The 22,693-nt window shown below is 42.0% G+C and overlaps 1 protein-coding gene across 1 annotated transcript in view; it reads left to right on the top strand.

Moving 5' to 3' along the window:
• FGD1 (FYVE, RhoGEF and PH domain containing 1) overlaps positions 1-20,756 on the top strand; it is a 53,662-nt gene extending 32,906 nt beyond the window's left edge. The window contains exons 3-18 of the mRNA XM_070935143.1: positions 171-345; positions 1,661-2,120; positions 3,438-3,527; positions 3,853-4,001; positions 6,664-6,820; positions 8,023-8,161; positions 8,903-8,961; positions 10,463-10,609; positions 10,742-10,834; positions 11,955-12,034; positions 12,401-12,431; positions 14,084-14,173; positions 15,054-15,179; positions 16,975-17,133; positions 18,842-18,985; positions 19,974-20,756. Coding sequence (XP_070791244.1) covers positions 171-345; positions 1,661-2,120; positions 3,438-3,527; positions 3,853-4,001; positions 6,664-6,820; positions 8,023-8,161; positions 8,903-8,961; positions 10,463-10,609; positions 10,742-10,834; positions 11,955-12,034; positions 12,401-12,431; positions 14,084-14,173; positions 15,054-15,179; positions 16,975-17,133; positions 18,842-18,985; positions 19,974-20,225 — 2,351 coding nt within the window. The 3' untranslated portion in view covers positions 20,226-20,756. The remainder of the gene's footprint in view (positions 1-170; positions 346-1,660; positions 2,121-3,437; positions 3,528-3,852; positions 4,002-6,663; positions 6,821-8,022; positions 8,162-8,902; positions 8,962-10,462; positions 10,610-10,741; positions 10,835-11,954; positions 12,035-12,400; positions 12,432-14,083; positions 14,174-15,053; positions 15,180-16,974; positions 17,134-18,841; positions 18,986-19,973) is intronic.
• Positions 20,757-22,693: the final 1,937 nt, after the last annotated feature.

Below are 22,693 nucleotides of genomic sequence, written 5' to 3'. Positions count from 1 at the left end.
CTCTTTGTTCTGGAATAGGGGAGTTAGAAATTTCAGTGCTGGGGTGGGATGGGCAGCGTGGATCAGATGATAAAAATGCCAACTTACGGAAGTAGTCCTTCTATTGGTTGCTTCTGTTAGTAAAATGCATTGAGTCTGTTTTAAAAGAACAATCTCACTTCCTTTTCCAGTTCCTCCCAAACCAGCTTATCTGCAGAATAGCCAGCCCCCACGGTTTCCTGAATCGATCCCCCCACCTCCATCACGACCCCTCCCAGCCGACCCCCGCCTGGGCCGCAGCCCTCTGCCAAAAGATGGAGTGGGCTCCTCGTCTGCCGTCTCCTGCCTCATTGAGAAGTTTGAAAGGTACGAGCTTGACTAGCATGTGAGACCCTGTTTCTCCTCCTGTAGCTGAGTTGGAGGGTACACACACACACACACACACACACACACACACACACACGCACCTAATTGTAGAGGAAGCATGATTTGTACTCTTGAAGATGTAAAATAGTATTGCTTGGCATCATTAATTAATGGGAGATTTCTATTGACTTGGGATATATTGAAATGATAACTAGCACAAAGGCCTTTGTTAAATGACAGAGAAAAATAAGGATTAATTTTACTCATGATTGGTTAGATATAATACCCATGTTGAAGGCACTTGCGCTTTCATGCAGCCTTGGAGGTTTTACACGTGATACAATTCAGAAAAATATTTTAAACTTCTGAGCTCTTCCCAGTCTTGAATAGATTTGACATCTCTGTATTCAAATACTTCTCTCATGTGGCTTTCTATTTTTTTTTTTTTTATTCATCTACCAACTATTTTATGATGGTGGATTGTGTGAGCAGATTCCGCTGTCCTTGGCATCATGCAAAGAACCAGATTCGTGCTGAGATAATTTAGGGTGTATGGGAGGTAGCAGCTTGAAGGTAACACACACTGCATTCTAACACATTTGCGGTGTCCTGAGTTTATGTAAGAAAGATCTGGAGGATGATAATCTTATTTAGGTTGGATTGTTATGGATGATACAATGGTGCCATACATGTTAGGTTTTTGGCTGTTGTCTGTGTCAGAAGATTTTTTTAAAAGGTAGATGAATAGTTGGCCTAATCATGTGTGCAAATAAGTATTCTATTTTTAGACCAATGCTATTACTACAGGTAGTCCTTGACTTACAACTATTCATTTAGTGACAATTCAAAGTTGTAAGGGCACTGAATAAAGTGACTTATGACCCTTTTTCACACTTACGACCGTTGCAGCATCCCCACGGTCAGATGATCAAAACTCAGCCGCTTGGCAAATGATTCATATTTATGACAGTTGCAGTGTCCTGGGGTCACGTGATCCCCTTCTGACGAGCAAAGTCAATGGGGCAAGCCAAATTCACTTAACAACCGTGTAATTTAACAACTGCAGTGATTCACTTAACAACTGTGGCAAGAAAGTTTGTAAAATGGGGCAAAACTCACTTAAGTTTTGAGTTCAACTATGGTTATAACTCAAGGACTACCTGTAGCATTGGGCATGAACTTACTAGAAGATTCTACTTACTTTTCTAGGAGAGGTGGAACCCTAGCAAATCTTGCCTACTTAATCCAGCATCTGTTCTTCATTTCCTCCTCACTAACCTTGGTTTTCCTAATTGGGTTGCTGTGTTCCTTTTAGGGAACCTATAATCCTGACATCTGAACACACTCCATCGCCGTGTCCCAGCCCAGACCTCCAAGCCCTAGAGATAAATTCTATGGAACCCTCGCTAGATCGTCCAGCTTCATTGGAATCGGCAGAACTGTCTCACAAGCTCCTGGACCTCCTGGCCTTGGAAGGAGGGCAAGCAGCTGTCGGAAATGCTGTCTGCTTGCCGCCTCATGATGGTGGGAAACTGGCAAACCGGGACAGCGGCATCGACAGCATCAGTTCACCGTCTAACAGTGAGGAGATTTGCTTTGGGCCTGAGGAAGGTACAGGGGAGGGTGCTGGACCTCTGGCACCTCCAACCATCATCAAGCGCAGCTCGACTCGTGATTCTGAGGGGGACAGTGACATGGATGATGGCAGTGGGGATGAGGCTGAGCTGCTCTCTGACCTTCCCCCTCCACAGACCGAGAAGCAGGATTCTGATGAGGTAAAGGGCTAGGATTCCTATCCCAGGTTTACTATGATAGCCTTTTCTCCATTGCTTCTCCCTGAGCCTGTATTTTTCTGTCAAGCTTAATATGATATTCTTTATTTTTGATTATGCTTTGGTATTAGGCGTTAGTAAAAAAATAATATAATGGAGATGGAAAGACACATGTTAAAGAAATAGCAAACCTCTGTTCCGTGTTGTAGGCATGACTAGTGAATGTTTTGGTTTATGTCACTTCTTGATTATGTAGGCTGAGTTTTTAAGGGCAGACTCAGATGGCCCAAAATGTACCTAAAGGCACCAGTAGATGTCAGGCTCCAAAAACTAGGAAAGACACCTAACGATTCTTCCAAGCAGATTTTTGTTTTCTATGTTTTACAACTATATACACAATCTTGCCAAACTGAAGCAAACTACTACTTCTTTGAAACATATACTCTGGGAACTATTAGGGAGGGGATTTCTTCCCCCTCTTCGTATCACACAAACTATCTGAACGGAGTTGTCTTTTATTCCTCTGGAATATCCCCTCTCCCTCCTGGGAATCTGGCTCATTACCTTCCCTCACATCAGGTCCACAAAACGTCATCTGTTCCTCATCATGTTTCCTATCCCATCTTTAATTCTTTCAAAAATATTCTCTTAATCAAAAACAAATTAAATGGCATGCTGAAAATTCCTCTAATATCTTTATGCGCAACAACACTTCAGGCCTCATGTAAATCCCACAGGTATTCTTAGGAAACAGAAATGGAAAAGTGATGGATTGTTGCAGCTTCATCATTTTTTTAAGTCCCCCTTCCCCAAATAAAGGAAACTGTGGTAATAATGAACATTCTGGGAGTGGGGCATAGTGGTTAGAATGAATGGTGAAGTGCAACCTCACCAATTTGTCTTCTGATATATGAAGCCTTTCTAGGAATAGGCAAGTCCTCCCACAGCAGTCATTTTTAGAAGTGTGCTTACAACCTGCTCTCACAATTCCCACAGCATCCCTGGCCCCAAGAGATTGCCTGCTATTGGTTTATATTCACTCACAGAATATAAAAGTGTGTATAATCCATTTTGGTGACAGTGAGAAATGAATAAAAGGATGAGTACAGCATATTTTTGTACAACCATTGTTCATTTGTAATCATTGGAATTCTGCTTGAATGCAAGGGGCAGAGAAATAGCTGCTGCAGAGAAACAGACAAAATCCTGGGGTTGGTATTCATAGTACATCCTGATTTACAAAAAAAATAAAAAATAAGAATTTTTCCCACAGCCAAGTGGCTTTCAGTTTCAGTTGATCTTTTTTCTCTCTCTCAACAGATGACAGTTTCACAAAAAGTCTTCCGAATTGCCAATGAGCTTCTCCAAACAGAAAAGGCATACGTGTCTCGCCTGTACCTACTGGACCAGGTAATAAGAGTGATGTCTAGTAGCCAAAACTACTAGAGCATGTGCAGTTTTTAAATGGAAACTTGAGGCAAGCATAGCAACATTTCTGCAAGTCATGCCAGTTGAGGAAATTAGCAGGATGGTTAGATACTGCCAGAACTGTGGGATGTACCTTTCTGTCTCCATCAGATAATAGATTCCATCTTATGCGCTGATAAGAAGGTTTATATAATAGATATTTAGAAGATAAAGTGTGAGGTAGGGTTTGGGTAGTTCTCTGCCAATCATTGCTTATACAGAAAGTCGCCAAAAGAGACGATGGTAATAAGTGTGCCCTGTTTCATAGGTCTTCTGTGCCCGTCTGATGGAGGAAGCACGCTGCCGAAACTCTTTCCCAGCTGATGTGGTAATGGGCATTTTTTCCAACATATGTTCCATCTACTGCTTCCACCAGCAGTTCCTGCTCCCAGAATTAGAGAAACGGATGGAAGAATGGTGAGGAAAATGGATTGGGCTAGCATGGGAATGGGTACAGCAGTACCGTTCTGATTTTCTTTGTATGTTTATATTGATTTCTTTTTCATAACATGCCCTTGAGGTAAAAATGTTACCTGCTTTGAAAGAATTCCAACAGTTTGCCAAGAGAGGTGTTGCATTATATTTGAAGAAAAAAAAAAGGTGTGTCTGTAAGTAAAGGGTGTTTTCTTCAGTTATTGAGTGATCTTAGATTGCTAATATGAAATATCCTATATGATTCAATCACGCCTTCTATATGAGGACTGTTTGCCAGCTCCACACTTCTGTGAGCCTGCTGCATCAGCTGTTTCGAAGAACTCGGCCATTTATTTTTGGCTCAAGTGTGGTAGATTTAAAGCCAATGTAAAACTCGTCTTTCTTCGAAATGAGGTAGCTCTGTGAGCAGTCTTGGCTTTCATAACAAACCTTGTTGGCATTACAAATTCAGTAGAAAAGGATAGTCTCTTGATCATCTTCAAACTACGGTACTTTTGAGTGGAAACTCTAGAAATGTGTAAGTTCCTGTATAGGTAAAAAAAGACTTCAGAGATCATTTAATCCAGTTTCTTGCTCAGTGCAGAACCTGTAATACAAGACCCCTGAAATGACTATCTAGACCAGGGGTGTCAAACTGGAGGCCCGCAGGCTAGATGCCTCACATGCAGGCTACCCCCACCCCAGTGAAGGGGGAAAACGTTGTGATACGTCGCGTGATGTCAATATGACGCTGCGAGTTTGACACCCGTAATCTAGACTCAGAAGAAAAGAGTTTTCACCATCTCCCAAGACAAGTTGTCCCAGATATTTCAATTGGGATCTTTTGTTTCATTGTTGTATAGTGAGGCTTTCAAGTATTCTCTTGTCTCCTGCCCCTCAGCTGCCAGATCAGCACTGCATTGTCTTTTTCTAAGGTATTAAATTGTTGAGCTTGATGCTTCCTGACTATCTTCTTTTTTAATGTTTCTGCTTCACTTCCTTTGACTTTTGTGACAATTCCTGCTCTGTCTAGGTAACTTCATCTTTTCAAACTTCGTATCCTTGAGCAATTTCCAAAATAACCTGCCAGCATATAATCCATGGTCAACCTTTTTGTATTGCAGGGAGGGATTTTTAGACATATCCTTTAACTGATTATTTCTAAATCTTCACTTTTTGTTGGTTCTTAAATGTAACCTGTTGCGGATTCACAAGCTATATTTGTGGTGGAACTTTCTGCCTTTTTTCACTGTTGCTCAATTTCTTCTATTAATGTGGGCCGGCAGCAGCCACATGAGCTCCTGCTGGCTGGGGCTATTAGTGCCACCGCAGCGAGATGAGACACTGGAAGACATCCCTGAAAATAAGACCTAATGCCTCTTTTGGAGAGAAAAAATATGACCAGGTCTTATTTTTGGGGAAACATGTTAGATACCAGTAATGTTGTAGGTACTGCGGCAGTGTTGCAGCAGAGGAAATAAAAGCTGTTTTATAATATGCTTGTGCGGGGTTTGGAGTAGAGGCACCTGAGGCCAGAAAAGGATTTGTCCCCTCATTCATATAAATAACAGAATAACAGAAATAACAGAGTTGGCTATACCTGTCCAATTCTGGGATCACTTAGTCACGTCTTTCAGAAAACAGGATTGTAATTTTACCCCAAAATAAAAAGTAAACCAAACCAAAACTGTTTTCTGCTCCTGAAGAAATAAGTTGGGGTACCAGATTAGGTAATATACTAAAGAAACCATTTCTGGTTAGCTTTGCTTCTTGTTCTAGTTCAGGTATATCAAACTCGATTTCATTGAGGGCCCCCTGAGGGTTGTGTTTGACCTCGGGGGCCGAGTGGCCGTGACCAGCTTGATGTCCTGCAGTCCATGCAGTCCTCCTGGGCTCTGATTTTTGGCTGCAACAGCCTCCTGCAGCCCTCTGCCAGTGAAAACAGAACCCGGGAGGGCCGTGTGTGGAGCTCGCCTCCTGAGCTCCGTTTTTGCTGGCAGAGGTACAGCGGAATGGGTCCTTCATTGTTTCCAGGGCAGCCCCGCGGACCAGATCTATACACCCCATGGGCTGGATGCGGCCCACGGGCCTTGAGTTTGACACTCCTGTTTTAGTGAGAACAAATGTCTTCCAAGTGTCTCCCTTTTTCTTAAATATTTCCCAGGGAGTCATAGTTCTCGGTAAATCTGCAAACAGATTTGCAAATTTGCAAATCTAAACCTTAATTGAAATGGTTGTTCTCCCTTTTTGAAATAATTTGTTTAACTGTGGTACAGATCACAAATATTATAATAAAATAATTCCAGAAGGCTTTCATCTTTATTTTTGGAGGTCAGAAGGATTGAGAATTATGAATCTCCCTAATGTTAGTATTCTTAAGTTCTAATGAATAATTATTTACTGTAATTTACCTTCCAGTTAAAATTTGTAGTAAAGTTTTCCCTTTGATGGGAAAGTACTGAACAAAGTCATTTGTAGAGTTCTACACAATACACTAAGCCGTGGTTTCACAAAGTGATTTAATTTGTTATACTGCACAATAAGAAACCAGCATATTTTAGCTAGCATTTTATGTGCAACGGAACCTGTGAATGAAGAATCTCCCGTTAGCCTTGTTTCTGTGTTTCTTTTCTCTCTTATATCTCATTATTTTTATTTTTCCCAGGGACCAACACCCACGAATTGGGGATATCCTGCAAAAGCTGGCTCCCTTTCTCAAGATGTATGGCGAGTATGTGAAGAACTTTGACCGTGCCATGGAACTGGTAAACACCTGGATGGAGCGCTCAACACAGTTCAAGGGCATTATCCATGAAATACAGGTTGGTGACCTGTGTTTTCGTTTAAGCTATTTAGACTTTGTGGCAACAATGTGCCTCTCCTTCCTTCCCAACCCCCCCCCCCCAAATAAATAGCATACTCCAGGGGTGAAATCTAAAATTTGTTACTACCGGTTCTGTGGGTGTGGCTTGGGGGGGGGGTAATGTGACTGGGTGGGCATGGCCAACTTTTTTTTTACTTTTAAAAGCATTTTTTTAAAAAAATGCTTTTAGAAGCCTCTTGACGATAAGGCAAGTCAGCTGGGATCTCCAGAGGCTTTTAAAGGCATTTTTTTTTTCTACAACCTCTTCGGCTGAAGAGGTTGCAGAAAAACATGCTTTTAGAAGCTTCTGACGATCAGGCAACTCAGCTGGGATCGCCAGAAGCTTTTATAGGCATTTTTTTTTTCTACAGCCTCTTCGGCCAAAAGGGTTGCAGAAAAAAATGCTTTGAAAAGCCTCTGACGATCCCAGCTTAGCCCCGCGATCATCACAGGCTTTTTTTTGTTTAACTTTTAAAAGCATTTTTTCGGCCGAAGAGGTTGTAGAAAAAATGCTTTTAAAAGTAAAAAAAACAGCCTCTGATGATCGCGCGGCTCAGCTGTGCATGGGGGGGGCAGGGATTTTTGCTACCAGTTCTCCGAACCACCCGGCGCCATCGCTACCGGATCGGGTGATCCGGTCTGAACCGGGAGCATTTCACCCCTGGCACAATCTAATAGCTGAAACAATCGAGGGAATGGACACAATCCTGTTCCCATTTTAACATGGAACCAGCATGTCTCCTCCTGAATATTGAAAGAATATTATATGCCGAGGAGTAACTTTGCTTGACTTATGTGCCCCGAAAGAAAAGAAGCAAAACTTGGTGGATGGGTGGATGATTATTATTTCACTATATCCATCTTCCTGCGAGTATTGTACAGCATAAATAAGGAGGTGCATTGGGAAGCCATTGCTGAGCAATGAGGATTCCATGGAACAATCCAGGTTTCACTTTGTGGCCCAAGATCCAAACAAAATCTGTGCATTTGGAAGGATTTATTGGGAAAATGCAAATGCTCATGGATCTCCTGGGATTTTTGACTCACCCTTGCGAATTCTGCCTTTAAGTTCCCTGGGTCTTAGTTCTCTGCAAGGGCAGGCATTTTGCCCTTGGAGAGCTGCCAGGCAGACAGTTCTCTTGAGATCCCTCTCTGTTGCAGCGGGAAGAAATATGTGGGAACCTGACCCTGCAGCATCATATGCTGGAACCGGTCCAGAGAATCCCTCGCTACGAGCTGCTTCTGAAGGACTATCTCCTGAAACTGCCCCAGGACTCGCCTGACTGCAAGGATGCCCAAAGTGAGTGCAGATCTCAAGGGATGATAGTAAGGAGAAAGACAGGGCAGTGGGTGAGACAGTATCCTAGTCCACAGCAAGCATGGGAGGGGAAATAGAATGTGACATAATGTATTATTGACTTCTGGGTCATTAAGGAGATACTTCTGCCCCGCCATAGCTATTTGAATCTCTGAGTCAGTAGCATCTTGAAAATTGAAAGAAGTGGCAGAACAAGGCAAGGCAGGTTCAGAATTCATTATACTCACAGTGGTCTTTCATAATGTTGGCTAGCCATAATGGCAGCTCTCCACTCTACAATGTGGTGAGCATCAGGCTGCTTTCATAAAAGGCGCTCCTTCTTTCTCCCCTTCCAATGAAATTAAAGACATATCAAGAAACTTTACAACGTTTCCAGATCTCAGATTTGGGCTTTTTTTTTTTTTTTTATTAATGGGGATTCCTGGGGCTGGAAAAGATTACGGAAACCTGTCATATGCATGGGATGCTTCTGGTTCAGCACCTGGGATTTAGGGACCGCTTCCTAGGTGCTGGAGTGGCTTGGCTTCTAGCTACTAACCTAGCCATCCATCCTAGCAGTCAGCACACTTGAAAGGAATCCGTCAGGCCCCAGTATGCATGACTTTTGTTTGAAAATGGTTATAAACTGGGGTATGGCCTGTGTTTAATTTTCTGTGGAGCAAGGTCAATAAAATAATATAGATTCTTTTTCTTTCTTTTTTTTTTACTCCTCCTCTTACATAGAATCCCTAGAACTTATTGCAACTGCTGCAGAACACTCCAATGCAGCCATCCGCAAAATGGTAAGAGTGGGTAGAATGATAGTTATCGAAGACCAGCTGTCTGGATTTTCTTTTCCTTAGAAGTAGGAGTGTATGGGAATGGATTCAAGCTGATTCAGCTCCTTGTGTACTTACATGTATCTTTTTCTATTAGTACCCCAGAAAGTGGAATGCAGTTCAGAATCATATCCACATTTTTAAACCACGTTATTCTTCCCCAAACTATGTGTCCATGTTAGTGTCTGTTATTCTTATAGCTTGAAAGTTTACCATCTCAATTTCAAGACTAATAACACAACCAGAACTGAATATAAATATTCAGCTTGCTACCAAATATCCCTTACCTTTTGCTCCCAATGGACAATTTTTAAATTGTATGATCCTTCAGCACAGGAACTGCTTTTTTGGCACATAGGGCCTGAATGTGAAAGTTTTTAGGGTCTTTTTGTTTAAATTTTGATTTTTATTGTTTTAAAATGTATTTATCCTACTTAATTGTTTGAATCAGGATGGGTAATCTGGCCTTCAATTAGACAGGCAGAAAGTATGAAAAGTTTCTTCCGTACAAGTAAAATAAAACTTGACAGCTGCAGGCAGTGTTGAATTACAGAATTCTGGTCTCCTTGGTCAAGATACTTATTATTTTTAGAAGACTGTGAGGAATGAGATAATGATGAACAAAAGTTACTGGGAGTGAACCCAGGTTTGTTTAATTAAAAAAAAAAACTCCTTATAATTCAGACCTTGACAAAACTGGTACATCAAGTAAGATGGATACTATGTCAATTATAATTAATAAAAAAATTCATTTGAAAAGCACAATGTGTTTTCTATGGGTTTTTTTTCCCTATGGGTTTTTTTTCCCCTATGGGTTTTTACCTATTGGGAGATGTCTTTTACTTGTCAGTTGACTGACTGAGCTTGTCAGTTGACAGATCAGGTTCAAGACCTGAGCATCACGCAAATGGAGTGAACTCCTGTTTCTTGTCCCAGCTCCTGCCCACCTTGCAGTTTGAAAGCATGTAAATGCGAGCAGATTAAAAGGTACCACTTTGATGGGAAGCTAATAGCATTTGGTACGGCTTTGGCATATAGCCATACTGGCCACATCACCAGGGAAATTGTCTTCAGATAACGCTGATTACCCTGGCCAAGAAAAAGAGATGAGTACCATGCTATAGACTGGAACACGACTGACAGGGAAACCTTTACCTACCTTTACCTCAACCTGTTGCCTATTACTCTCAGATCACCTATTCACCGTTATAACCAAGTTCTGTTTTGGATTTGGATTTCCTACCCAAGTTGCATAGTGTATCACAGGTGGGGAACCGTTGGTCCTCCAGGTGATCCAAAATTATAACTCTCAGTGGACCACAACTGATCATTACTGATGTAAGGCTGGAAGGGAATTATAGTTCAACAATATCTGAAACTGTTGTTCATACTATATTATTTCTGTCAACACAATAGAGTTGTGTAGCAACTATGAATACCTGTTTTACTATAACATTTCTTCTAGGAAAGAATGCACTCACTGTTGAAAGTGTATGAGCTGCTTGGAGGTGAGGAAGACATAGTCAATCCCACCAACGAACTCATCAAGGAAGGGCACATCCTGAAGCTTTCAGCTAAGAATGGTACCACCCAAGACCGTTATCTGATTTTGGTGAGAGACGGGATGGGAATCTCCACCCACTCTTATTTTGGCTTACGTTTTTAGCTATCAAACTTGGAGAGTTTGTCAGGAAAGATCTCTGCTTCTTACTGTTATTTCTTTTCTTCTTTTTTTTCGGTCCAGTTCAATGACCGATTGCTTTACTGTGTGCCAAAACTACGTCTCATAGGCCAGAAATTTGGAGTCCGTGCTCGCATAGATGTGGAAGGAATGGAGGTAATGAAAGAAGAAGCTATGGGAGAATTAGATAAATATTCATAACAAGTAAACTGTTTGATTCACATCCACCCTTTTGGAATAAGATTGGGGAAATATTGATTAGCACATGCAGTGCTGAGAGAGACCGAGAGGTAGATTCACTGCTACTTTTTAGTTCTACAAGGTAGAATGGAATGGAAAAGAAATTCAGCCTCTTAAAAAAAGTGCTGACTTATTAGATAGTAATAAAACACAAAATAATATAAAATGGGTCAGAATAACGGGTACTATTTTTATTTTATTTTCCAATTGAAATAATGAAACTATATTCTAAATTAGTATTTGAAGAAAATATGAATGGTTTTTAAAACATTGTGGTTTAGTCAGTGCAGCCAGTGATTAAAGTGTTGGACTGAAACTGAACCTCATGGAGGGCTCCATGGAGAACCTGGTCAGTCTCTATCCTTCAAGTTGCTTTTGTGAGACTAAAGGTAACTTATGTACAGTAGTCCTCAATTTAACAACAGTTCATTTAGTGACCATTCAAAGTTACAGCAGCACTGAAAAAGGTGACTTATGACCGTTTTTCAACACTTACAACCGTTGCAGCATCCTCATGATCATGTGATCAAAATTCAGACGCTTGCCAACGGACTCATATTTATGACCGTTGTAATGTCCAAGGGTCATTTAATCATCTTTTGCAACCTTCTGACAACAAAGTCCATGGGAAACCCAGATTCACGTGTTAGCAATTTAACAATTTCAGTCATTAACTTAATAACTGTGGCAAGAAAAGTCGTGAAATCAGGCAAAATTCACTAAACCACTGTCTCTCTTAGCCACAGAAATTTTGAGCTCAATTGTGGTCGTAAGTTGAGGACTACCTGTACATTGTCCCAAGTTCCTTAGAGGAAAGACAGGCTAGAATGGCAAATAAATGAATTGAGAGATAAAACATTTTAAGTAAATAAATGGATTGTGATTGGGGGAGCCATTTTTCCAAAGCAGGGCCACATAGTTAGCTGTCATGCGTGCAAATCTTCATTTGGGAATGGGAGTTGCCCTTGGCAAAGCAGCTGAAGGAAGGTCCACTTGCCTGTGTGAACCAGCCTTGTGCCTCTTTTCTTCTACATAGTTAAAAGAGACCAGCAGCCTCAATGTGCCTCGGACCTTCCTTGTATCAGGGAAGCAGCGATCCCTAGAGCTTCAGGCCAGGTATGGGTGGAAGACTTAGTCTCTCCTCTTTTCTTTTCTCGAAGTAAGCAAATTGCCTTCTATTGAGCAACTCATCTTTGTGACTCAGTGATTCTCCTTTTCTGCTTGTTTTCCTTTGGATCCCATTAGTAGGGATTCCGTTAGCCTCACATCTTGGTTCTTCTTGCTCTTCCTTCACCATCAAATCCCAAATCAGACTAATTGAGCAATCCTCCCATTAACACAGGAGAAAATGCATACACACACATATCCCACCACTGCACTCTTTTTTTTTTCTTTTTTTTTTTTTTTTTTGAAATGAGCCATGTTATACTGCAGCTATCCCAATAAAATGCCTTGGGGAAAACAATGATCTTTCTCTTTTAGGACTGAAGAAGAGAAGCGAGACTGGATCCAGGTAAATCAATATTGCTGCTCAAGCTATATATTGCTGTGTTTGTTATTTATTAAACAAATTTGTATAGTTGCCCAATTTACACATGGTGACTTATTTGTACGGACCAGTAAGAAAACAAAGGAAGAATTCAGATATTGTAACAACTATATCACCTTTCTTGCAAAGTTCAAATCCATGTGATTTTTTTATTTTAATTTAGAAGAAGGGGAGGGAGAGAGATTTCTCTTAATTAGCACATGACTGGGTATCATTCTAGATACATATTTTTCCATTTCAACAATTTTAACATGTGTGGACTTCAGTTCTCAGAATTTCCCAGCTAACATGCTGGCTCGGAAATTCTGGGAGTTGAAGTCCACACACCTTAAAGTTGCTGAAGTTGAGAAACACGGATCTAGATTATATTAGAGTGGATGAGTTTGTTAGGTCCAGCAGATACTGGGAGGGATCTTTGATCAAAACGGGGAGTCGGATAATCCTGTCTCAAATTAATTTTTTGAAGGTCTGTGTTGGCAATGTATGGACCAGGGGTCACCAACCTTTTGGACCTCAAGGACCACTAAATTCATAATTTTAAATCCCGCGGACCACTAATATGATCTGTTAATGACTGGCTGGGTGGGCATGACTAGGTATTCATGTGACTGGGTGGGTGTGGCCAACTTGATGTCACTCATGTCTAGGGGCACCTCTCCAGACTCTGCTTGCCCCTCCCCTCCCAGCCACTCCTTGCCTGCCTACCCGGGCTCCTTAGGGGCCCAATATGAAGCAGTTGTTGGAGCTAAGCAGCCACCACAAGAAAGAGTTGGCAAAATAGCTGGCTCAGTTCAAATTGGATCTGACCGAGAAGGAGGCTCAGCAGAAGCACCTCACTGAGGACTAGGAGCATAGGCTTTCCAAGCAGAGAAAAGACCTGCGGGAGTGCAAGGCCAGGTACCGGCACCTGGAGGCTCAGCGGGCTGAGATGGTCAGCCAGGTCCAGGCCATGATTCAGTCCCACTGGAACGAGGTCCTCTGGCTCTTCACCACCAGCAGTGCTTCCCTCCAGCCTTCGCCCAAAGCCCTGCACCAGGAGGCTGAAGCAGACCCCAAGTCGGAATTTCTGCCCCCCTCCAACCTGCACAAAAAGACCCCGAAGGGGGAGACTCTCTGCAGCAACCCAAACGTTCATTGCACGTATCTGTCCCAGGGGCCCTAGTTTGAGGACCCCTGATTTAGTGCAATATAAAAAATGCAAATAATTTTTCTGCAGACCACCAAAATTTTCTCGTGGACCACCAATGGTCCATGGACCACCGGTTGGTGACTGCTGGTATAGACTACTTTCAAGCAATGCACATCCAGAGCATTGGGCATGTATCCATGAAGATCATGTGTGTTATCATGCACCTTAGTATGTGACAAATCTTACACTTGCACCTATGTCTGTTCCCTTTCTTACAAAATTAGAGACAAGAGAGAGATATTGTTGCTTTCACCATAAACCATGATGTGCCAGACAGACTCTGGGTAGAGCACCGTGTACATAGGAACTCATTAAATCTGGTTTTACCCTTGCTTCACTGAAAAGGACTGGCCTTGTTTCTTTTCCCAGGTCTGCTCTTTCTTCCTGCGTCCATTTTGTAATCAAAGATATATCATTAAATCTATAGGCGATACAGGCTACAATTCAGAAACATGAACAGACGCTGGAAATGTTCAAGCAGCTTGCCAGCGAAGATGAAACGCCACCTAATTCACCAGTGAGTCAGAGTTTTGTGTGTGTCAGGGAGAGCTAGAGTGAAAGAGAGAATGGGCATGCGCCTGCATCTCGGGTGAGACAAGCAAAAATTTACTGATGCAATGTGTCGATGTGTATGTCAGTGTGCCTCAGTTGAGAGATGTTTGTAGTATTGGCTGTAGCCAGTATGTAAATTAATGAAAAGGCAAAAAACTGCAGCAGCTCATTAGAATTATGTGAAAATAAAAATGGTATTGTGCAATCTGTGTACCTTTCTGCTGATCAGCACGATTTCTCATAATTTTGCATATTTAGTTATAACTTTTCTTGGTTATTCCTCTGGGGGTGTTTTCCAACCTTGGCAATTTTCAGGTGTGTGAACTTCCAATTCGGTTTTCTTCAATGGCCAGGCTGGCTGTGGAATTCTGGAACTTCAAGTCTAAACATTGGAAATTCCCAAGATTGGGAAACAGTGCTCTAGAGTTCAGTTCCTCAATCTCAGCAATTTTTAAGATGAATGGACTTCAACTCCCAGAATTCTCCAGTCAGTGCCTGGGGAGTGCTGGGCATTGGAGTCTACATATCTTAAAATTGCTGAGCCTGAGAAACACTGCTCTAGAGTATGCAATTTTACCAAGTATTTTTTCTATAAATTCTTTCAGTTATATTTGTGCTGTTGCTAGACGCTGCAGGGTTGTGCTTTTTTAAATGAGGTTTCCTGAGAGTTTGGATTAGTCTCTGAACCACAAATATTTGCCTGTGTTACATCTCCTCCCCTTTTGTAACTTTAAATATAATATTAGCCATTCGTCTGAGCACTGAAATATGCATAGACTTTCTTAATGTGAATAGGCTTGTTTTAATCCTATCCCTCCCTCCTCTGCCCCCGCCCCATATTGCAGGGTTGTGAGTTGGGCCGAAGGGCACCCACGCCAATCCGGGAAAAAGAGGTGACTTTATGTATGCAGTGCAAAGAGCCCTTCAACGCTCTCACCAAACGGAGACATCATTGCCGGGCCTGTGGCCATGTGAGTGATTTTCCCTTCATATCTCTCCTTACCCTAATCCCCTCTTCCCAGCTTCCTTGGAGGAGAGAGGCAAGATACAGCTATCAGCTTTGTAATTAAAGTTGTGTTAATAAGAGCTACTTCGGTCTCGTCTCCCATGATGCTTGTTTTTTTATTGCTGACCATGAAACTTTTCTGTCTGATTTGTCTGTTCTGGGATGTGAGCATCAAGAGGTGTGCACTTCAGCCATAGTACAGGAGACCTACATCCAGCCACTATCGCGTAACTCAAGCTTATTATACAGGATTATTATTCTGGGGTAAAATTGAAGAGAGTGTTGGTCCAAATGTTACCTTGAGTTCTTCGGCAACCTAGTAAATTTGGAGTATTCTGAGCTGTTTACAACTTATCCAATTTTGTGATAACATGAAGCATTGCCTCGCTCTTTACCTCATTCCCCGGAGCTTGCAAGCCCTCCCACTTCGACATGTGTTCACCTGCTTAAACCAAGTGAGCAGCAAAGGGGGAGAAAGAAATTCTGTGTCTTTTGTTTTCTTCCCAGAGAGGACCCTCCAACATTCATCTATTCATTCATTCATCTATCTGCCATGATTCCTACAGACTCCTAGGATACACACAACAACAAAAAATACAATAAAAACAACCTAACAAACACCTAAACTAAAGTACTGTAGACATTCCGAACTATTGACTTGATGTACTGCTGAATGTGTGTCTCATCTGTTTCAATCAGTGTACCAGAACAAGGGTGGACACAACTCTCTTCTATATGGAGCAATCCCCTGGTACATTACCGCCCATGGGATTAGACACTGTTCAGTGGTCTTGGGGGAAGGGCTACTGGTCCTGTGAAATGGATATGTTCAAAAGCGTCAAATATTCGGCATAGATGTGTTGAATTTATATTTACCAACAAAGAAAGTCGGTAAATATAAATTCAACACAAAAAATAGTTTGTCACGAAAGTGACTGCCTGCAAAGACTCCTGGATTGGGGCTGAAAGGCGAAAGAGGCAGCAGTCTGCTCCATCCCATATTTGGGTAGACCAGGTTGCCCTGATAAAAAAACACTTCTTCAGCATAGAACTATAAAAGCACAAGCAGAGATCTCCAAGGACTACTCATTGCAAGGAAATTAAGTAGAAAATGTTCAGTACAATAATCGGTACAGATAAAAAAAAACAATTTTAAATTCTAAAAGATTAACCACAGTTTAAAACTGTCAATAAAAAAGTATAATATATTTGTCTCCAGTTGATCTTCATTGTCATTTAGAATATGGCAACATTATACATTATATGAATTTTCTTATTTGACAGAAGGAAGGCAGTGAGAATGTTTTCACTTTGTCCTACAAATGGTGTCAGTAAAGGAGAAACAGGGATTAGCTGATTGCCCCAATAATTAGGGCAAAGAGCAGATGGTCTCAGTAACACCTTCGCCACAAGACCAAGTTGTTTTAGATTGGGAGACTATGGTAAATATCTCATTAAAATCTGTAGAGGGAAACCCATCTGGGAGACTGATCCAACTCCTGTCCTGGAGCATAGTGACAAGAGAAGAAGCAGCTGGAAATTCAGCCATCCGCTTCAAGTAGCCATCTTAATCATTGTCTGGTGAGACCTGTTCCCCAGCATTGTTCCAACGTTGGAGAACAGACTGAAATCCTTTTCTTGTCAGCCTGCCTGAGTATGGGAGAGAAGAGCAGTTGAAGGGTCCAGGGTGGAAGAGCTCTAAAACTTCCTCTAGATGATCTTGAATGCCGACCACTACTGAGGCAAGTTGTCTCCTATAGGTTGTCTGTGGAAAATGCTCAGAGTTCCGGGCCCGCTTGGTGTATGACAACAACCGGCCAAACCGTGTCTGCACTGACTGTTACACCACGCTTCATGGCTCCCCTACCAGTCCTGTGCCCCACCCCAACACACCCCAACGCCGAAAATCCATTCTGGAGGTAAGAGTAGTACTGTCTGTCTTTACTCTATTTGTGCTATGATTGTTTATCTTCCTATTTTTATTAAGATGAGACTTCCTTCTAAGCCTCATGTTACAAATTTTATTTCAAACAGGATTCTTACTCTTCAGCAAACATTGGTTCTCCTTTTATGCTTGTACAACAAAAATAGTTTTGTAACTGAGTAGAATTCTAAGGAAAGCTTGTGCATGAAAGATAAAATATGTACAAAGTCTTTTCTTCGGATCAGCTATCTGCTGCATTTCTTTGATAGTTTTCATTCTTTAAATCATATTCTTGCAGGTCTTTATGCAAATTTTCTTTGGTCTTATGTTCCTTGCCACATTTTTCCACCAAGAATACAATGTCTGTAGGATCCTCATGAAGCTCCAATAACTTTTATTGGCAAAGATATACAAAGAATTCAGAAGATCCGAAAGTGCATGTTTTCTTTTCCACATAATTCTAACTAGTGGTGAAATCCAAATTTTTTTTACTACCAGTTCTGTGGGCGTGGCGTGGTGTGGCTTGGTGGGCGTGGCAGGGGAAGGGTACTGCAAAATCTCCATTCCCACCCCACTCCAGGGGAAGGATACTGCAAAATCCCCATTCCCTTCCCACTCCTGGGAGAAGGATATTGCAAAATGTCCATTCCCACCCCACTCTGGGGCCAGCCAGAGATTATATTTGTCGGTTCTCCAAACTACTCAAAATTTCCGCTACCGGTTCTCCAGAACCTGTCAGAACCTGCTGTATTTCATTCCTGATTCTAACATCATAAGACATGGACATCACTGAAATGGAGAGCAAACATGTTTGCTTATTAGTGGATGAAAAGGGAAGATGTGTATTGGTATCAGGCTTGTGAAAATCCAGAAAAGCCAAACAGTATGTTATTAGTATGTTATTTTCCTAATTAAATTTCTGGATGTTGGCCAAGCACTGATGCCAGCTACTGAATAATAATTCTGAAGGTTTTTTTTGTTTCCTCTGCCTGAGATGTTTTTGAAAGATTTCAGAGAGTAACCTTGAACTTTGTTTTGTGTAGAGAGTTTCAGCAGGAGCAATGGCAACAGAGTAGAGAGAACTTGGGGGAATCTTAGTGTCTCTCTCTGAAACTCCTTCCCTTCCCCATCTGTCATTTTCTCTTCCATTTGCTCGCTTCTCATTAGCTGGTCCTATTTCTTACTCTTTCCAATTAGAACCTTATGCTTGGACATAGTGTTATTTTAGACGTATGTCTTGCTTTTGACTGACCAATTGGAATAGATATAAGCCATTTCTATATTTACAAAATGCTACTTGATTGCTTTAAGAACTTTTGAAAATGCTAGTCTGTCTGTCTGTCTCTATGTATGGCAGATTAGGTTGGTATCTATAAGATCTGTGGTTGAATGAAATCTGACCCTTGGTTGTCTACCATCCGTGCCAAGTGATGAGGAACCTGTGACTTCCTGGCATTGATGAACTACAACCCCAAGCAGCTCTACAGGCATGGTCAATACTATGTGAGCTGTAACTCAGCAGCGGTAGCAGATGAGGAAGAAAAATCAGATTCCTTATGTGTACTTTAATTCAGGGGTGGGGAACTACGGTATGATCATAGTTCCCCACCCCTGCTCTAATTGCTAGATTTCATGCATTTGTGGTGTAGCACATGAAGTAGAGATCTTGGTGGATAATACCTACTTTTCTACTCTTCCTGCAGAAACAAGCCTCAGTGGTGGCAGAGAATAGTGTAATCTGCAGTTTCTTGCACTACATGGAGAAAGGAGGGAAGGCTTGGCACAAAGGCTGGTTTGTCATCCCTGAAAATGAACCTCTGGTGTTATACATCTATGGAGCTCCACAGGTATGGAGGTGCCTCTCTGCCCCTCTGCCATCTATTTTTGGTTCCTTACTTTAACCTAACCTGGAAGACAGCAACATATCTCCTTTTGTGTAAGAATGCCAACCCCATTCCAGGGTTTAGATTAACAATCTACTCACACATTTTAAGGTAGGTAAACACTCAAGGGATGCGGTGGCTCAGCGGCTAAGATGCTGAGCTTGTCGATCAAAAGGTCGGCAGTTCAGCAGTTCGAATCCTTAGTGCCGCAGGTGAGCTCCCGTTACTTGTCCCAGCTTCTGCCAACCTAGCAGTCCGAAAGCACATAAAAAATGCAAGTAGAAAAATAGGGACCACCTTTGGTGGGAAGGTAACAGTGTTCCGTGCGCCTTTGGCATTTAGTCATGTCGGCCACATGACCACGGAGACGTCTTTGGACAGTGCTGGCTCTTCGGCTTTGAAATGGAGATGAACACCACCCCCTAGAGTCAGGAACGATTAGCACGTATGTGCGAGGGGAACCTTTACCTTTAGGCAACACTCAAGGGTTGCACTTTCTTCCTTTTTAATAGTCACAAAGTGCACAGCACAGCAAAGACACAGTGATGTCATCTTTGGGGAGGGGGATGAGTTCAGTTGGGGATTCGTGGTAAGCACTGAAAAGGCCTAGTGCACCTATATTGCTAATAGCTTATTTGAGTGCTGCCTCTTGAAATTATGGGGCTGAAAGTCTGTTGAATGATAATGGGGCTCTGAGGCTTTAGAAAAAAGGGCTGGAGGGCGGCATTCAGGCCACTAAGTCCCTTCTCCTGACCTCAAGGATGTCTCATGTCACCTTCTCCCCAAAGATAAAAATCAGCTATCAAAAACCATTGGGCTCAACTGATAATGAATGCTCAGTTAGTTTTGAATCCCTTTGGGAAAAGAGAAGTCTAAATCAGAAGGGCAATTCAACTCGGCTCACCAAGTCAGTTTAGGGTTGTTTATAACCTCCTGCTCTGTCATCCTGCAGGATGTAAAAGCCCTGCGCTCAATGCCTCTGATTGGGTTTGAAGTAAGCCTTCCTGAGCCCAGCGAACGGGTGGACCGACGCCATGCCTTCCGGATCAGCCAGAGCCATCTGTGTTGGTATTTCAGCCCTGAGACTGAGGAGTTGCGGCAGCGATGGATGGAAGTGTTGAGCAGGGCAGGCCGCGGAGAAGAAGCAAAAACGCCACCTTCAATTTTGGAGGCCGACGAGGATACAGAAGCAGAGAGAACCTAAGGCATGGGCCTGAGGAACTGGGAAAAATGGACTCTGCCCACATGGGGACCTTGCTCACTATTCTTTGACCAGTATACTTGAAACTATTTTTCCTTCTTCCTCTTTCTCTCTAGCACTTTCTCGGTTCTTTTTGTCAGCATCTGCCATAGCCATCTGACCTGTCCTCAGCCATGATGTTCTCTGCCATACCCCAGCCATAGGGATAAAGCACATGCACTGAGATTTGCTCCAGGCCAGTTCTTCCCACACCATAGCATGCAGTAACCCACACTCCGCCCCCTCCAACTTAGTTCCTTTCATGTTCTCTTCTATGCATGGAAAAACTGATTTGAGAAAATGATTTCTTCTTCTAAGAATGTGCTTCCCCCTTCTTTTACCTCTTGGACCAAGATCTGCTCTTCCAATTCCCCCACTGCTTATTTAGCACTTACTGAACTCCAGTGATTTAGGAAGACAAAAAATGGGGGAGTGTCCTTTCTCAAGTATCTGTTTGCCTCTTTGTTTGATAACTTATTCCTCTAATTCCCCATCTCTGAGATTATGTAGGGTGTTTCAGTCTGTTGCAGATTTGATAGGTAGGCAATTTTCCATTATAACTTGAAGCCATTCTACCAGTCTTGATTTTTGTGCCAAATGGGAGTAAATCTGGGTTGGGTTAGATTGAGAGAAGAAAAAAAAAGATGGTCTTTACCTTTGTACAGCTTCTGTTTTGAGGATAAATTCTTCCTCATCACAAGAACTCATGAGTTGGCTACATCCCCTTATTAATTTTCTGTTACAACTTTGTGGAATCCTAAGACTGATTTCAGTTCCACTGAACTCAAGCTGTAAAATCCTTCAGGAACCATTTGGATAATGCCCACTCTTCTAATTTGGCTCTTTTTTGAATTAAATTGAATGGCAAAAAAGAGCTATAGTTAGCTACTATTAATGGATTATCAGGTTGGTGCTTGTGTCCATTGTTGGACCAGATCTCCTATCATTTTTCATCACTTGGCCATATTGGCAAGAACTGATGGAAGTTGAGAGTGCTGCAACCACTGGAGGGTCATATCTCACCTACTACTGATCTAAAAAAGCATCTATAAAATGTCATCTTTCTGAGGATCACGGAGCATAGACATGCTAAGGGAGAAAGTTTCTACAGTGAACAGTAGAGATGCTAGACTACATACATAAAGTGGGAATACGACTAAGAGTTTACAAGAGTCCAGAGACTTCAAATCTCATTCATTTCAATGTCAGCATTTCACCCCAACTTATTTAACAACGGGTCTATGCCTCCAGTGGCTTGTGAACTCTCAATAATAGGGCTGGGGAGATTAGACGTCTTGGGTCAAAGCAAAGATGCAGAAAGAAGTTTTCAAATTTATCAGCAACTTCCATTCAGGTGGCCCATGGGAGAGAATGAGGAAGAGTTGAGAATATATTTTGCCTTGGAATTCTTTTAAGGATTGGTGAAATACAGACCATGGCCAAATTGCTACAGACTGCCAAAGTCTTGTCTTAAGACCCACGAATATTAGAATATGGTGCTAGTGCAGTATTAATTTCTCCATTAACACATACTGTAGTCCTTGCCTTATGACCACAATTGAGCCAGATTGCCAAGTGAGAGTTAAGTGGCTTTTGCCCCATTTTATGATCTTTCTTGCCACAGTTGTTAAGTGAATCATTGCAATTGTGTAGTAACATGGTTAAGTGAACTTGGCTTCTCCATTGACTCACTCAGAAGGTTGGAAAAGGTGATCACATGACCCCAGGACACTGCAACCGTCATAAATATGAGTCGATTGTCAAGTGTCTGAATTTTGATCGTATGACCATGGGGATGTTGCAATGGTCGGAAGTGTGAAAAATAGTCATATTTAACTTTTTCGATACCATTGTTAACTTCAAATGACCACTAAATGAACTGTTGTAAGTCGAGAACTACCTATAAGCAAAAGCAGCCTTTTTCAATAACCAAATTCAGAGCTCAAGAGTTGCTTATAGCCGTGGTAGCACAGTGGTTAGAATGCAGTATTGCAGGTTCTTAACTGCCGACTGCCAGCAGTTCGATCCTTACCGGCTCAAGATTGACTCAGCCTTCCATTCTTCCAAGTTCGGCAAAATGAGGTCCCAGATTGTTGGGAGCAATATGCTGACTCTGTGAACCGGTTAGAGGGCTGTGAAGCACTGTGAAGCACTGTGAAGCGGTATATAAATCTAAGTGCTATTGCTATTTGGTTTTCAAAACACTGCTCAAAAAAAGGGAAAACATTAGTGAGGTGTGTATTGATTTGCAATTTTAGAAACACTTTATGCTGTTTTCAAGAGCCAGTCTCCAGCATCAAATATCCAGGAAAATACTGTCCCTGACAGAAATGAAGGCATTCCATTGGCAAATAATGTGAAGTTCCCAGCTGGCTTAACATGGATCACTCCTGATCTAGGTAATGGGAAATATATGTGTGTAAGATTCCATA

Source organism: Pituophis catenifer, unplaced genomic scaffold (assembly GCF_029215685.1).
Source record: "Pituophis catenifer annectens isolate HBS135680 unplaced genomic scaffold, rPitCat1.0.hap2 SCAF_2, whole genome shotgun sequence".
NCBI classification, from domain to species: Eukaryota; Metazoa; Chordata; class Lepidosauria; order Squamata; family Colubridae; genus Pituophis; species Pituophis catenifer.
This window is presented reverse-complemented; position numbering and strand designations above follow the sequence as displayed.